The following is a 17,067-nucleotide window of genomic DNA, read 5'->3' on the forward strand; positions in this document are numbered from 1 at the left end:
TACAAATCACAATTTTGTGAGTTTCATTTTTTACTTAATAAGTTTCACTCATAATTTTGTAGTTTATAATAAAGTTTAACCAATAATTAAAAATGTACAACGGATTAAAAAATTCCCCAAATAGGATGTGTTGCTAAGCTAGCACTCCTTATAAACAAAAATCCCCAAATTATATGCAGAGATTATATACCGGTTTTGCCTCACTGTGACTGATTAGTGATGTTTGATTTTGCTTAATTTTCAGAAACTTTAGTCAAAAGATCTCTTGTAAATAGTTTTATACACCATTTGACTTTTCAAGGTTTTTTATAAGAGGAGACCAACAAAGCAATTTTATGCAATAACTTGGATTCACTTTTGTTATCATCATCTTGACGGTTAGTGGTCCATTCCTGAAAATGATGAAGACTACCAGTGAAGTCTGTAAAGAGACCATCAACACCTATCTTATTGATCCAATAATCATACTCCATATACGGATCTTGAGAGAAGTTGAAGTGCAAAAACCTGTTCTCATTTCGGTAAGTATATGGATGTACCTGCATCAATATTAGCAATTCATATTTGTTATTTGTTAGGCTCTAAAACCATTCATGGAAGACAATACAGTAGATTACAAATTAAAGAGAGGAAATGTCAACAGATTTTCAAGAAACATATAAGAAACCAAATCAAGAATAATTTCGCTCAATCTACCAAAAATTATCAAATCATACGAAAGAAAATAAGCTTTAAGCAAGAACTGTACCTGCAGGTTATGTGCATGAGCCCTAGTAACAAGATCAGTAGGATTTATCATATAATTGTTTACCACAGGTACCAACGTGTCCTTCCAAGGTCCGATTCCCACAACATATTGCTTTATGTAGTCTAGGTATTTATTGGATGTAATCTCCCAATATGACTGCACATCATCACATTACTATTTTGTTAGTCTTTGGAATAAACATGTAAACAGCATTGTATAACATAAAATGGAGACAATATTACTTTTGAAAAGACAGAAATTGCATAAATGCGGCTAAGATCTAGGGATAACCAAGGTTCAGTCAAGTAGGGATGGATAATCTCATAGGGCAGGGCTTTCTCCAATTTCAACATTTTATTTAAGGAAGTCAGCATCGAGTGTCTTAGCAAGAAAGACAGTGGAAAGCTGAAAAAGAGTGAAAGTTGAAAAGGTATTTGGCAACAGTGTTAAGTTTAAATACGTTATTCTTTTATATTCCTCCATATATACAACAAGAAAGATAAGTGTTCACTATTCTCCATGCAAAACGAGTATAAAGCTGCACGGTTGGGATATTCGATGGTTTCTCTTTGTAGTGTTTTATGTTTTAATGACTGAAGATGTGCCATTATGATATAGATCAACTTCACAAGTATAACAAACTCCTTAAAAAAAACATTTTGTTCTGATAACATGCACACGGAACAGAAGTTCAATAATCCTAAAACAGCTCGGACATCAGGGGTAAAATGTATAACACACCTGATTAGTGTCTTGCGTTGGAACAGTAACATCATCAATTAAGAGAACTTTGGGCAAGTCTGTTTTATTTGATATATACACGAGCGAAGTTGGAGCAAACGACTGAATAAATGCAGGTTGTCTCAACCAATCTTTTGACAAATAGGAACCTTTGTACCCATATTTCTGAAGTGTCTCCACAAACTTGTCCTCAAAACTTTTGCCATGCAACCATTTCACCTGTTCATTGTATCAACTTAATGAACAGAAAGCAGACAAAACCTCAAAAAGAAATTGGCTAAAACATATTACTACTACGATCAAATTATCAAACATAACATTGAATGATTTTTAATAAAACATTCTAACAGGGGATAAGAATTTTTTCTTGATACAATTTGCATACTTTGAATTTCCAAGAATATAATCTCACCTTCTGTAATACTCAATATCCTAGATTTAAAGTAAAGATGAGAATTTATTTTATTGATTGTGCAATATCACGAACAATAATCATCAATGATGGATTCTAATAAATATTTCTGTTAGATGAATTATATTATCCTAACATTTTGGCATTTGTTGGATTCTAAAAAGAAATACTCACACGTTTATTGATAAATACTGGATTTTTTATCTCTGGATATATTCCAACAACTCTGGGTGCATCCAGTGCTATGGTAATGAACTCTTCAAAAGTGATAATTTGAAACTTTCCTGAAATAAATTCCAAGTATAAAGTTATAGACTAACAGCTACTTTTATGTGTGCTGGAGCAATATTAGTTTCTTGAAGTAATCACAAGAGAATAACAAGTCATCAGCAGACAGCTTCCCTAAAAATGAAAAAAAAAAATTAGTTCCATTCTTCTGTGTGTAGGGGAATAATGTAACAGAATGCACAGGTGGCAGCAAGGTATTGAATATAAAAAAAAATAGTGCAAGGATAGGGGAGGAAAGGAAAAGTGAATAAGGTGAGGGTGGGAAATAGTGGAGAGGACAATAGAGTTTTGGAGAGGATTTGGTGGCTTTGGCAAGGGAGGGCAGAGTCCGTATTTCAGCTCTGATAGTATTCTCTTTACTGCATTTTCTTCATTTCTCCTATTCAAGTATATCTGTTTCTTTTTGTTGATTAGTAACTTTTCCTTGTAGAGGAGATTCCCTCTAGTTCTATCTTATTTTCAGTATTTATTGCAGTTCTTATCAAAATCTATTATGAATTAAAAAAATTATTCACAATGAATTTAGAAGTATCAGGTAGTGAACTGTGATAACAGAACATCTCAGAATCAATGCATGAACCAGTCAAACAAATGAAAGAAAATTACACATAATAGCATGTGAGGCCACTTGGTGTAAGGAGGGGCTAACCATTAAATTGTTGGTCCCTGAAGCTAAACCTCTGTCTCACCCTCAATGACTTTAATTCCTTTAATGAGAAATCAACTGCAAATATACAAACAAGTAAAATTATTTTGGCAAAATAGATAATTCCAACAGGAACCGGTTCTGTTAAGAAGGAAACAGGACTTTCAACAAAATCAGAGAACTTGAAACATAAGCAAGCCTTCTCGGATATACCATTAGAAACGATGAAAATTGAGATGAATTTCAAGATTATCTATTTATGTCATAGGAAGAAGCAATCAGATTAACCCCCCATTTATTTTATTAAAAAAATTGCAAGTAAGTTGAACAAAGGATAGCAAGTTTAGCTACACTACCAGTAAAAAAGCCAGTGATGTTTTCCCCTTGGACTTCATATGTTCTTTTCCGATCAGCAAACTCTTTATGATTTGCAACGTCAGTAGTATTATCAAGGGTAACATCATGGAAACATATAAGAACACCATCTTTGGATGATAGGATATCAGTTTCAATGAAGTCTGCACCTTCTTCAATAGCTCTCTGCAAGAAACATTCTATTTTAGGCAAACACAAGGAAAATATGAAAATGATGTTCATTATAACATCTGCATTTTACCTAATAATAGCTTATGAATGATTGCATTTCATGCAACAACAAAAAAATGGTCAATTTCAAAATAAAAAATAAACATTGAAAAACGTGCGTAGTTTTGTCAAAAAAAAGTCTTCACCAAGTATGCAGGACGAGTTTCTTCAGGAAGCTCTCCATTTGAACCACGATGTGCAATGTTATACGGGCGAAAAGTTTGTAGGGGCTTCCGACTTCCATCATGACCTTGGCTAGGAAGTCGATACAAAGGCCTTGCAGTGCACCCAATAACAAGCAATAGAAGTAAAAAAGGAGCAAAACCTGTCATGATCAGAATTATTACAAGAGATATTTACCTCTGAACCTTCAGGAAAAAAACTATTATTCTCACGAGAAGTGTTCCACCGTTCAAATTATACATGTCGAATTATCCTCCGACGTTTAAACTAACGATAATATCAAATTAAAAAAATTTACATTAAATCAATCTACAGAAATATAACTTTCGGTGATCGGAGGATTAAGCATTTTCTTATTCTCACACACATGAAAAAGAATACGTTCCAAGGGAAATAAAAGAAGAGAAGACGCATGGTATAGATATTCTGTTAAATTTGAATGTTGAATCAAAAGAGTAATAATACTATATCAGTCCTTATATAAAATCCTTTTAACTGATTCATAATAGTTAGAAGCGTTACATTTCTTTAACAATTTGTATTACTTTTCTAAAATTATCCTAAAATTATTGAGACTTAACATCTCACCATTTCCAACAAACTACTTTTCATCTGCTGACCTAATTATTTAATGTTTGTCAGTCATCTTATCTGACCCTCACACAAATGGGTTTATTTTATTAATTTATAGCATATATTTTTATTAACTACAAAATTTGTGAAGTAATTAAGAATATTATGGTCTAAAAAAAACTTATGCAAGAGACAACTGGAAGAGAACCTCAAAAAATGACAAACAAAATTCCAAATTAGTGTTATTTACAATGGACAAGATGAACGGTTATTCCCAAAATGAAGGAGAAAAAAAATAAGAAAATGAATTTCTTCGCGAATTAAAATTATGAAATAGATTTCTCCACGAATTAAAACTATCTTTGTAAGTTAATCTGTAGAAATTTACGTAAGCTTGCCTAAAATTTTATTTTTATCGAATTTTAATTTTTCTTCCTTTTTTTTATTTATATTTTTCTCTACAGGTGTTTTTAAAAAAGCATATCGAAATAGAAATGAGAAAGAAACAACTAGGGTTCCGGACCACACACACACCCATGAATTTTTTTGGATGCATCTCGCTCAGATCACAGAATCAAAAGGAGGGAAAAAAACTAGATAAGAGAATGCGAAAAACATAAAAGAAGATTCTGAAAAGGCTTACTGATTGAGGAAGCCATGGAGACGAAAATGATAGGTGCGGTTGCGTTGTGTTGATTTAAAGTCTTCAACGTAACGAGGTTATCCTATGAATGAGTGAATGAATGAACGAATGATGGTAAATTATTGATCAAAGTCGTTGGCTTATCCCCGAAGCAGTGGAAACTAGGAATATTCTCCGCATTTTGTAGTTGACTTTGTTTTCTTTTTAGATGAGTCTGTCTTTCCAGAATAAGATTCACGACCTAAATACATATGCCACCATGTATCATCGCTGCAATCAATAATTAAGAGTATTTTTTACTCTAACTAAGATGCAGTCAGGAATATGAACTGACCAAGAAAAGTAAGATGTTCTTTTATTACTTAAATAGGGCAATCATAATAATTAAGATGCTGATTTTTTTACTTTAATATAGAAGTACGCATTAGAAATTTAGAATAAATCAGGTTAGGTTAGGAGTTAATATATAGCTCAGATTTATTTTATAAAAATACTTCCTCTATTATTTATTGTTAGCAAAAATAATTAATTTTATGAAGTTGATTATTCAATTAAATTTTATTACTCTTATAATTTTTTTAAATTGTTTTTATTATAAATGTAAAAAAAATAGTGCAATTAATATATTGTAAGATAAGATTTAGAAGAGAAAGGAACTTTGAGAACTTAAACACTTTTTCTCATATTCTTAAGGAAAGATTCATGTTCGGAGACCTTATTTTCTTCCTTCTCAAGATTTTGTAGTTGGTGGAGATTCAAAGCAATTAGGAGTTAAAAATTTAGCGAAGTAGGTGCGGAGCTTGGATTGTTGGAGTTCGGAGCTCATTTCCTTCTCCTTCTTTTCTTCAACCTCGAAGTAGTTCGAAGTTCTTCCCCGATTTCACTCCATTCTAAGGTAAGGGAAGTTGAAATTTTAGGTTTTAGTTGAAATGTTTGGTTGATGAATGAATTAAAAACTTAAAGTTGGTAGAATTTCTGAAATTTGTAGCTGTGAAATGGATTTGAAGTGGGTTGCATGTTGAAATCGAGGTTTTGATATTCTTGATGAGAGGTTACAATGTTGATGATTTATTTGAGTTGTGGTTGATGCATGTTGCTTTTCTTGTGATTTCTAAGTTGTATGTTGTTAGAATCGAAAGATTTTGGGGTTGCATGCTTTGATTATTACATAGGTTGAGAAGATTTGGAGATTAGGTTGTTCATCTGTATGTATAAGTTTCTAGGTTCGGGACACTAAGAATGAGTTTTTACGCTTAGCATGAGAGTTTGGAAGTGTTGTTAGGAAGCTCAGGTTGAGTGTGAGTTTCATGTTGAGCATGAGAGTTGAGATGTGTCTCTAGAAGGTTGAGGCTTAGTGTGAGATTATACACTAAGTGTGAGGGAGGCTGAGCATCAGTTTCACGCTAAGCGTGAGTTGAGATGTGTCTCTGGAAGAAAGATGCTTAACATGAGATTTTGCACTAAGTGTGGGGACTTAGTCAAATAAATTTCTTTTCTAATTGAGTTGGTTGCTTACTTGATGAATGAGTTGTGTGTTTAAAGCTTGTTATTTGAGTTGTTTTATGGTTAAATGATTATGAATAAATTGTAGAGATATTGTTGTATGATAAGGAACTTTATATGTTGAATGTTAATAAGTTGTATGTTGGTGATTATGTTAATAAGCTTGTTATTTGAAATGGAGGTTGTATTGTTTCTCATCTAGAATTTTGTTGGTACTGTGTGTGAGCGAAGTCGATACACGCGTGTATAAAACGACCATAATATATTAATATAGGAGTCTGGTCAAGTTATAATGATTACAAGTGATCAATCGAGTATCAGAAAGTTATAGTATTTGGAGAATAGTCGGTGGGCTAATTCCATAAGAGACTTAATTAAGCTAGTTAATGTCATGGTAGGCCTGTATTCAACTATTTTATCCTAACAGTAGTACTATACTTCCTTATTTAAGTGATGACATCCAAGAAACTTAAGTAGATAAATAAAGTATTGTAAGTAATTCTGATTATAATCAACTACAAGAAGCTTTCATTCAGGTAGATAAAGAAGCATCAAGAGTAAGAGCCTTAAATAGCAAACTGAAAAAGAAACTTAAGTGGTATGATAACACATTGATAAAAAAGTTGAAAAAGAGTTGGAAGATTTAAAATTAGAGCATGGAGCTCTTGAAATAATTTATAAATTCAATGAATGTTCATGTACAACACCTCCCACTCTCATAAAAAAAATGTTTGTAAAACTTGCTCTTATTTGAAAACCACACTAGCAAGATTCACAAATGGTAAAACAAACTTAAACATGTTATTAGGAAAGAAAAGGTATATCTATAATAGAACTGGAATAAGATTTAATACAAACAAGAATGATTTTAAAAAGAAAACCTTTAGCTTTGTTAAGAAATACATTAAATCATTTATTACATGCTTTTATTGTTGCAAGAGAGAATATACAAATAAAAATTGCTACACAAGAAAATATGGTGTTCCAAGTGATTAATACATGTGGATAGCTAAAAGGTAAAGGTTGAGTACTAACATACAAAGACTCAACACATGGGTACCTAAATCTGATTTTTGAATGTTGTTGTAGGAATGCTTAAAAGTCAAAAGTTTGATGTCATATTTGGATAGTGACTACTCAAAACATATGACTGGAGATCCTTTTAAATTCTCAAGCTTCAAGTCATTAGAACACTTGTAAGATTCTTGTAAGAACAAAAAAATAATATTTATAAATTTTAGAAAGATAAATATATAAAAAATCCAAAATCCAAAATTTTTCATTTTACATATATTAAAAATATATTTAAGTCAAAAAATTAAAAGATTTCAACAAAAATGATATGGGTAGGAAAAAAAAAAAGAAAAAAAAATAACAATGACTCGTGTTACACATCTATAGTATTATTAAAGTAAGTTTATTCTGTCTTTACACTCACTTAATACTCTGTTTACATGCCTATAAACATATACAATATCATTCTAAAGACTAAAATTATGATATATTTTTAAATTAGAGACTAAAATAGAACTAAAAAATCTTAGACCAACTAAAACTGAACTTGAGAAAATTTTAGAAGGACAAAATCCATATCCTTCCATTTTTATTGCTACACTCAAAGCATAAATATAATATTTATATATGTCTATTAATTGTATATATTAAGTTTTATTATTGACTGGAGTCAAAGTCATAATTTAATGAGTCAATTTGTTTAATCGAGTTAAATAAATGAAGTTTGCATTTATTTTAGTTCACTTCTGATCTAACTTATTTAACCTTTAGGTCAAATAAGTTCAATTAAGGTTGGATCACTTAACTTACTTGAAATTAAAATTTAACAAAAAATTATTATTTATGGATAATTTAAGTAAAAATGACACTTGAATGATAATTTATTTTGTATCTCTATCTGAATAAATGAATGAGTTGATAGAAAAATTGTGACCCTTTTTTCTATAAAAAAAAATATCATTAATTTTTTTCCTTTCTTTTAAAAAATATGGCGAGTCAATTGGGTTAAGTTGAAATTTTTTTTAACTAGATAATAATCTATTTAAAATTTCAGTCCATGGTAACCAGTGAATTAACTCGAGTGATCCAGATTAAATCAGTTTGAAACCTCCTCATAGTTGGTATTATATGATACTTACTGTCATGCTCGTAACAACTACATTTATATCACAACAAAGGAAGGAATCGAGTACTCTACAAATTCCACCATACGACTTGATTTGCTATTCGAAAAAATAATGTACATGCCGATGTGTCAATCTTACGGTTCATGATTTACAGATAGATAAAGGTAAGCAAACAGGGAAAACCAAATTTGATGAAAACTTTCTTTTTCACTGTCGCTAGAACCATGGATAAGATAATTATGGAAAACATAGGATTCTGAGCACTACACATTCTAAAAGGGCTGTGTGATAAAACCAGCAATCTCCATTGATACAAAATGAATCAGAACAAACAGTAGCATGGATCACACATACAATACAGACTTGGCCTCTCATACTTGTATAAAAGCCCTTAGCAGTAGTAATCACACTTGGCTACGCAATTGTCTCAGAACGTCCAAGGTCTCTCAATCATAGTCTCAGAGGGCCACAGTCTCATTTCCTGCATTACTTTTGGGGAAACCATGCCATCATTAATTTCCTGCTTGTGTAATGTCAGGAAGTTGGAACTAGCTCCTCCTTCTCCTTCAGTATAAAATAAGAGTTTATCAGCAAAGAGGTATACATAATACATGTGCAAGTTATTAGAAGAATCTTTTAATAAAAATCCAAGCTAAACAGCCTAAACTAAAGTTGAATGGATTTATCAAACTAGCCAAAAATACTTATAGCTTTAACTATATACTATTATACTCTCGTTCCACGTGATTGGTGAGGTAGAACGAAACAATCAAGAGAGTAAGAGATAACCATACAGCATTACTGTTCATGCATTGTGACTAGCTACTCCAAAGAGATATTTGTAATTATTAATTTGTAAAATGACCCCAGAATTGTTAAGAGCCTGTTACTTTCCTCTGTCACTATATGGTGGGTCCCCCAAACCCAATTCCCATATTATCCTTCCCTATCTCTACTATCATAAAAGTGATTAAAACTGGGGATTGGAGGTCTATCATATTGTAAATAGCGACTATGTCAAAATTTGATGCTGCACGTGAACTCAGTGGCTTCAGGTTTTCCTATTTTCCTACAACTCATTTTACAACACTCTATCAGTAGGAAACATAAGTGCACCCAATTCATTATTCCAAAATCGAATTAGCCTATGAACTCCTTTTCAGTTTAACAATACTTGAATACTTATGTAAAACAGGACACCAAGTACATATGGAATCCTAGTTCACTAAAATTTATTACAATCATGATAAATTTGTCTAGACTCAAATGAAACTCCTTATTTCTATAAGTATTTTTCTTATTATCACAAATAATATCAAATCACTTACCTCTTTATTCTTATTATCTCTTTCGAAGTATCTACACTTGAGGAGGTTTATTAACATTTAAAGAGTGTATTAAAAACACAAGTCATAACACAGTTAACAAACAAAAGAAAAGGAAAGTTACCCTGATGCCATAAATCCCTAGAAGTATTTGCAAACGTTCTGAGATTATCATGAACTGAGTGAGGTAGTGGCTCCGGAAAAAGCTTCTTCTCTGCCTGTGCAGCAGCAGCTCTCTGCATCTTTTTCAGCAATAATCTCTTGCCGCTCCTCACTCTTCTCATTGTCTGCAAGTCCCCAAACCTCACCAAACCCTTCTCACCCTCTGCAAATGCCCCATTTCCCATCATAGTTCTTTTTGCTTTTTCCCCAAAAGTTGATGATGATGACCTTGTCATCACCATCTTTTCTTCTTCTGTAGCATTTTGACCACATAGAGAAAGCTTGAGAGTAAGGTCTATCTGCTCAGAGTTAGTGTTTGGTTTCTCATAAGGAAATCCCTGCTAAAGAAAAAACTTAGAGTCACTTTCTACTATCTATCATGAATGAATGAAGCAATTTAATCAGCAAAATATATATATAATTATAATTATATTATGGTTTAATTGTCACCTCCATTGAAATCCAAGAGAAAGGTGAAGTTACTGCACAAAACAACTCCCTTGAAGAATGCCTATGAAAGAAAATGGAGAAACAAGTTTAGAGATAAAATTTGGACGAATGAAAACCGCATCCACCACTTCCTCATTTGAGGGGAAAAGAGTCACGAGGATTGTGTACTATATATAACAAAAGAAAATTCAAATGAAATAAAACAGGAAAGTCAAAATCTAGACGCAAGCTCCAATTAGGGACCAAATGTCACATCCACGACTGGAACTGTAGAAACCGAAAACAAAGTAAAAAAAAAAAACACACAATGTTGGGGAATTAGCTCACGGGTTACAGCATAGTACTCACAAAACAGTTGGAAGCAGGACTCACACGCATAGGCACATACTTCAACTGCCATTAGTACGCATCGGCAAACGTCGCCTCACTTCTACAAAACCACGAAGATTTTTAATTGAAAAAAGTACAAAACTTTATTACAATTTCTTATGTTTGATGAAATTTGTGTCAAATATTAAAAAACAACAAATCTAAAAAATTGGACATAAGATGTGTATTTTATTAGCCTGTGTTTCTTTTCAACGATATCAAACTTACCTTAAAGAACTAACATGGCATACCCAAAACTAGTTCATGAGATAATAATTAATAAGATTGTTTATTTTTTTTCCTTATATATATATATATATTATTTTAGTTATGTCATTAATTAAATATAGGACTTTTCCAAAATTATTTTTGTTCAGGAAATCTTATCAGAACCGTCACCGTATTACAACCCAATATAATAACATAGAATGAACTGAGAAGAATTTTTATAAATACATAATTATCTTTTTTTTATCAATTTACTATACTTTTTATTTGTTTGGATATGACAAGATATTTCCTTTATTCTTTCTTCGAAAACATTTTTTCTTGCTAAAAATTAGACATCTTGAGTGTTATAAAATGGTTTAATTAATTATTTGATTTCTACACTGCATCAATTTTTTGTTTTAGTTCCTATATCTAAAAATTCTGTTTTATTTTTGTACAAATATTTTTTTTGATAAATTAGCCCTTATGGCAATATGTAGCAGTTTTACACCAAAAAAAAGGTATTTATATAAGAACTAAAATATATAATCGTTAGATATAAAAACTAGCCAAAATATTGTTAGCTGAACCTTATAAAATTTAGAACTAGAGAGTCACTCATATAAGCTTTTGACAACATCTTAAAATTTGAACACAATCTAAAAAATCTATCTCATTGTAGACTTGTATCTGTATATGTTAATTTCAGCATGTGTCAAGCAAGCATATGCCTTCTTGGCGTGATTTTCCTCGTCGAAGCTTTAACCATTTTTGATATGATCATTTTCTACGTTCCAAACACACACTTTAATGATCCACGTGGAACCTCCATTAATTAAAAAGAAGAAAAAAAGAACAAGGAAGATAAGCTTACAAGGTTTGGCAGTTGGCACAAAGAAGTGGACCTGAGCTGAGAAGAGAGAAGATAAAGAGAGTTATATAATATATTCATGCATGTCATATCTTTAGGGTTAGGGGCTGCGTATACTTATTATAGCTAGAGCGTAGAGAGTGAAATTTATCGAGAATTAACGTATACATTAACTACAAGCGTGTGGTTCAGCGATAAGGATTGATCCACGCTTAAGCAAGGTCAAGGGTACGAATCCTATCTTGTATATGTAGCCGAGCCGCGTTAAATCTTGAGACCAGTATCCCATCCTTTGAAGTGTCTCCAAGAGGAAATTAGTCACCGCTATCGGCGATAGATACTCTAGCAAAAAAAAAAAAAAAAAAAAATACATGCATTTCAAATTTTGCACGTGTTAAACAATATTGGGGAGAAACTACAAAGGTTCACGTATCTTGTCAGGGCAGCAGTTGCTGAAAGTAAATCCTCCGTCACTGTCACCGTCACCGTCATCCCTTACGACACTAGGTTTTTGTTCCGTACGAGGTTGCTGTGTAATTCTCAAAGGATGTTGGGGGTATCAAGGTCAAGTAATCAAGCCTCAATTTCTCATTTATATTTTTTCATGGATTACTATGTTGCCTTTTTAGATGAAGATATTTTATTATATTCAATTTTTAAAATTAATAAAAATGATTTAAAGTGTGATTTTTTTTTTCATTATCTTTTCTTTTTCAATGTGTTATTGCTAAATAAAGAATCTAAATAATTAACTTACTAATTTTTCTCCCTGAATATTAGTCAAATATTTTAAATTATTTTGTAAAAATTAAAATAAATTATAAAAAAAAACACAATAAAATTTTATTTGTTAAAGTAGAAAAAGATTTTATGAATTTTCTATTCAATTTGTCTCTTAAAATGTACATAAAAATATGAAAAATCTCAATTTATCATGACTCATAATATATAAAAAAATATCCTTAATAAATTTAAATATTTTATATAATTTATATATATATATATAATATTAAGAATTTTAAGAATTTTAAGAAAAATATATATTTAAATAAAAAATAAATGTAATCAAGTTATTCTAAAACATTAAATGTTCACATATTTTTAAAAAACAAAATCAAAAACAGATTCTAAATCTTTTAAATTTTTAAGGGTACCATAAAAATTTTCATATTTTATTATAACGTGTTTAAAAATAATTTAGATGCACGTTTTAATTAAAATAAACACACTTGAAAACAAGTCATCGTTCTAATTTTTCGTTCTCACGAAGGAAAGTTAGAATAAATATTCCCGTGAATATTTATAGAAGGGTCCCGTTTGTTAAACACTTCATTCATGGTTGGAAACACTCGTAAGGCACACAGAGACAAGAAGTGACTAATTAGATTATTTAATTAATTGAAAAAGTGAAAAATGAAATTATTTTGATATTTGCTAATGAGTGTCCCTTATGTGTTTGTCTTTTTGTGGTGGTTTAAAATACACACTCTTTTATAGACAATTCTTTGTACACTAAGTTTCTGTATGTTTAAACAATAAAAAAAAATTATAGATAAACTTTTTTAAGCTCTACCCAATAATAAATAATTATATTTGAATAAGATTTTATAAATATTATTTTATCTTACAAATAAGACATGATATAATCAATTAATAATTTTTTAAAATAATTATTTTCAATGTTATTTGAATTAGATCGATAATCAACTACATCAAAACATTGGGTAAAATATGTTATCAAATTTCAAGTCAATTGATGTGCTCAACGGTAAATTAAATATTATATTTAGTATGACTTGTAACTTGTAAGTGCTATTTTTTTAAAATCAATAATATAGTGAATTGTAATTAAATAACAATATGTAAAAATATTTTACATTTTAAAAAATATGGTGTTATTAAAATAATTATGTAAAATTTATAATTATATATATATATATATATATATATATATATATAATTCAAAATTGTTTTGTTCTAAGCTAAATCAAATTAAATAAATTTATTAAATAGGATGAAGTAATACCAATGTGTTGGTAGTCACACCATAGCTTTATTATACCTAATGGTAATCCAAAACCATTCTTAGTTTATAGGTACTACTACATTTTATGTTTAAGATTTTAATAAAAATAATATCAAATACTAGCTCAAAATTATTTTTAATATTTTTTAATTTTTAATTTCTTAAAAATCACAAATGTACATGAGAATATATATATATATATATATATATATATATATATATATATATTAATAAAATTTGTAAGTACTCACTTAATAAATATCTACATAAATATGAAACTATTTTTTATCAAATGAGATAAGAGACATGGACCTATTACCCACCTCTAAACTTCATTGTCACCTCTTTCCACAATCTCATTATACCTTATAAGTTGTATTAGTGTTTTATATTTGTACATTTTAATTTAAATGTCTCTGTGTTTGATGTTTTTGTTTATTTAATACTACTATTATTATTATTATTATCATTTATTTTATCTGATTTTAATTATTTTTATAAGGATTATGGTTCATATTAAGTTAAAATATTATACTTATATTTTTTAATTTAATAGTTAACATGAAGTGAAAAAATCATTACATGCATAATTATTTTTTGTTTTTTTTTTAATTTATGTCAAAATAGTTAATTATAATAATAAGAATATATATATATATATATATATATATATATTAAAACTCATGTTAACAATTAGATACCCAAAATCAATTTTGATTTAATGTATTTAAACAACATTTATGAGAAAAATGTTGAAAAAACAATGATGGTTATGAGAAATTACAAATGATATGTAAATTGACAATCATCACGATTGTTGTGTTATTTACGGAACCTTTTGTCCTACGTATAAAAGACTAAAACATATGACACATGTATCACAAAACATGTTACTTGTTATAAAAAATTTAAAAAATAAATAAAAAGAAGCAAGCAAAATCCAAAAGCATCATACAAATAACAAAATAAAGGTATTCAAAAAAGCATCATGCAAAAATGCCATAAAATAACTAATTTGAAAAATTATAATCTCATATATCCTTGGGTTCATTTAATGGTCTGTGTGCCACGACAAAGTTGGAAAACCTCAATAATGCGACCGGAGATGTTATATATCAAAACATGCATTTTTGGGAGGATGAGTTTGTCAATTGTCATACTATTGAATTAGAATTCACGAGATCACATTCATGAAAATTTTACGTCAAATCTAAAAAATTGATAGAGAAACTATTAGTTGCTTTACAAACAGTGTGCATGATGTCAAACTAAACTCGTTACAAAAGTATAGTTGTATTTTTGTTGTTGCTTAATTGTATTTTTTTTTTAAACGCAAGTTGTCCCACAACGGAAATCATGAGACTAATCCTTAAAGAAGTAATGTACCACTCAAGAGTATTCCTTTACTTACATGTGTTGTATTGTTTTATTTGCATAGTCATGAATTAAATGTCATATCATTAAAAAAGGTCCAAACTACTAGTCACTTATGTAAAATCCCAATTTTTTTGAAAAAAAATAAAATAAGTTAAAATTAATTAAACTATTTTCAAAAATATTAGTTATAGTGTTTGACTTTTAATTGAATCTTAATTAATAATAGAGTGAAAATCCTTTTGAAAATAGTTGAATTTTCAATTAAATAATTATTATAAATATTCAAGAAGAGATTTGAAAATAAAAAGGTTATACTCTCATATTGATTTATGAAATAAAAAGTATTTTGTGTTGTTAAATTAGTCTTTGTAATCTAATAACTTTTGGTTAATCAAGATAGAAAGTATAACTTAATACCCTTATTTTTTTATGTCTCTTAGAACTCTCTCGTGTCATCAGAATCGTATGAAGAAGAGCTTGAAACTAGTAGAGGAAGAGATTACATCATCGCAACCTTGCCTTTATTGGAGCTTTATTCATGTAAGGGGGTACTTTGCTCATGGATGTAGAATAAATGTGGAAAGTGAAGTTGTCCCTCAACACTGGAAGTTGTATGATACATGTTTTGGAGAGACTTTGAACACTCTCAAGTTACGTTAAATCTATGTGACTTTATTTGAGTGCATATTATGATTACTGTATATTTGGTTGAACATTGATAATTTGAGTTTAACCCTAAAAGGACTTATCTTAAAGTAATAATGTAAATATATATATATATATATATATATATATATATATATATATATATATATGGAGTCTCTAAAAGCTAAAATCTCATTAAATAATATATAATTAATTGGTTAACAATTGATTTGTTAATCGGGAATATAGGAATTAACCTAAATCTCATTAGGTTTAGTTAATTTACAATGCTTAATACAATTGCTATAATGTATCATGTTTAGTGATGCTTAAGTTGTGTTCGGTGAAAACTTGTATAGCAAGTTGCATGCCTCTTTAAGTAAATTATGATCAAATTAGGCTTAATGTTCTTCATATGAAATGTGTGCACGATAACAAAATTTAATCATTATTTCTAACAACGGATACATTGTACCAATATTATAATTAAAAAAAAAACATCACTTCTATAACTTGAGATATGGTAAAATTAATTACAAAAGATTAAACTATCAAAGCTAGACAAAAATGGTGCATTTTTGTAATTTTAGATATAATAGATGATAAAATCAAAACTTTAAATCACATAAAAGTAGTAAATAATTTTCTTAACTTCCCAATGAGATATAAACCAACTTGATAACATAGGTTTAACTTTAAACATCATATTTACACCCCCACATAAGAAGCATCGGATAAGATGAGAAAGATTAGAAGAATGAGAGAGAATCAAAATAGAATATATATATATATATATATATATATATATATATATATATATATATATATATGAAAAAAGATCTATTTAAGAATAAGTCTTTATAGACATACTTCACTCAATAACTCATATTTTACATCAAATTTCAACAATTAAATTTTTAAATTAAAAACTTTTAATGCATATATTAAGTTTATAATTATTTTAAAATTTAAAAATTATTTGATATTCTATTTTATTAACTCAATTTATCAGATAATTATAAAAACATTTAATACATGAATTTAAATATATATATATATATATATATAATTTTCACATTTTTTAAAAATTTATAGACTTGATATACTTTAAAAAATTTTAATTTAACGATTGAATTGTTAAAATTTAATATAAAATATAAGTTATTAAA

The 17,067-nt window shown here is 29.0% G+C and overlaps 2 protein-coding genes across 3 annotated transcripts; both read right to left on the reverse strand.

The window, feature by feature from the left end:
• Positions 1-210: 210 nt before the first annotated feature.
• Positions 211-5,139, reverse strand: GDPD6 (PLC-like phosphodiesterases superfamily protein). Its single transcript, XM_020371164.3, has 8 exons — positions 4,820-5,139; positions 3,567-3,745; positions 3,192-3,375; positions 2,839-2,913; positions 2,076-2,185; positions 1,490-1,708; positions 749-904; positions 211-539 (listed from the first exon to the last, which is right to left on the reverse strand). Exons 1-8 carry the CDS (start codon positions 4,833-4,835, stop codon positions 297-299), a joined length of 1,182 nt encoding a protein of 393 aa, XP_020226753.1. The 5' UTR covers positions 4,836-5,139; the 3' UTR covers positions 211-296.
• A 3,387-nt stretch (positions 5,140-8,526) lies between these two features.
• Positions 8,527-10,557, reverse strand: LOC109808469 (uncharacterized). 2 transcript variants are annotated; one of them, XM_020371491.3, is made up of 3 exons: positions 10,401-10,557; positions 9,913-10,288; positions 8,527-9,027 (listed from the first exon to the last, which is right to left on the reverse strand). In XM_020371491.3, the coding sequence occupies exons 1-3, from the start codon at positions 10,404-10,406 to the stop codon at positions 8,891-8,893; spliced, it is 519 nt and encodes a 172-aa protein (XP_020227080.1). In that variant the 5' UTR covers positions 10,407-10,557; the 3' UTR covers positions 8,527-8,890. The 2 variants fall into 2 exon arrangements, with proteins under 2 accessions (XP_020227080.1, XP_020227079.1); XM_020371490.3 differs by having other exon boundaries at positions 9,913-10,291; positions 10,401-10,552.
• Positions 10,558-17,067: the final 6,510 nt, after the last annotated feature.

Source organism: Cajanus cajan, chromosome 5 (genome assembly GCF_000230855.2).
Source record: "Cajanus cajan strain Asha chromosome 5, NIPB_CcT2T_4, whole genome shotgun sequence".
Taxonomy (NCBI): Eukaryota; Viridiplantae; Streptophyta; class Magnoliopsida; order Fabales; family Fabaceae; genus Cajanus; species Cajanus cajan.

What these genes read in the sequence shown, in the direction of transcription:
- GDPD6 (XM_020371164.3), bottom strand. An exon ending in AAACTCGTCCTGCATACTTG is followed by an intron (nt 3,376 to 3,566) that starts GTGAAGACTTTT and finishes TGTTTCTTGCAG; the next exon opens with AGAGCTATTGAAGAAGGTGC. An exon ending in CAACGCAAGACACTAATCAG is followed by an intron (nt 905 to 1,489) that starts GTGTGTTATACA and finishes GATGATGTGCAG; the next exon opens with TCATATTGGGAGATTACATC.
- LOC109808469 (XM_020371490.3), bottom strand. An exon ending in TAGGGATTTATGGCATCAGG is followed by an intron (nt 9,028 to 9,912) that starts GTAACTTTCCTT and finishes TTTATACTGAAG; the next exon opens with GAGAAGGAGGAGCTAGTTCC.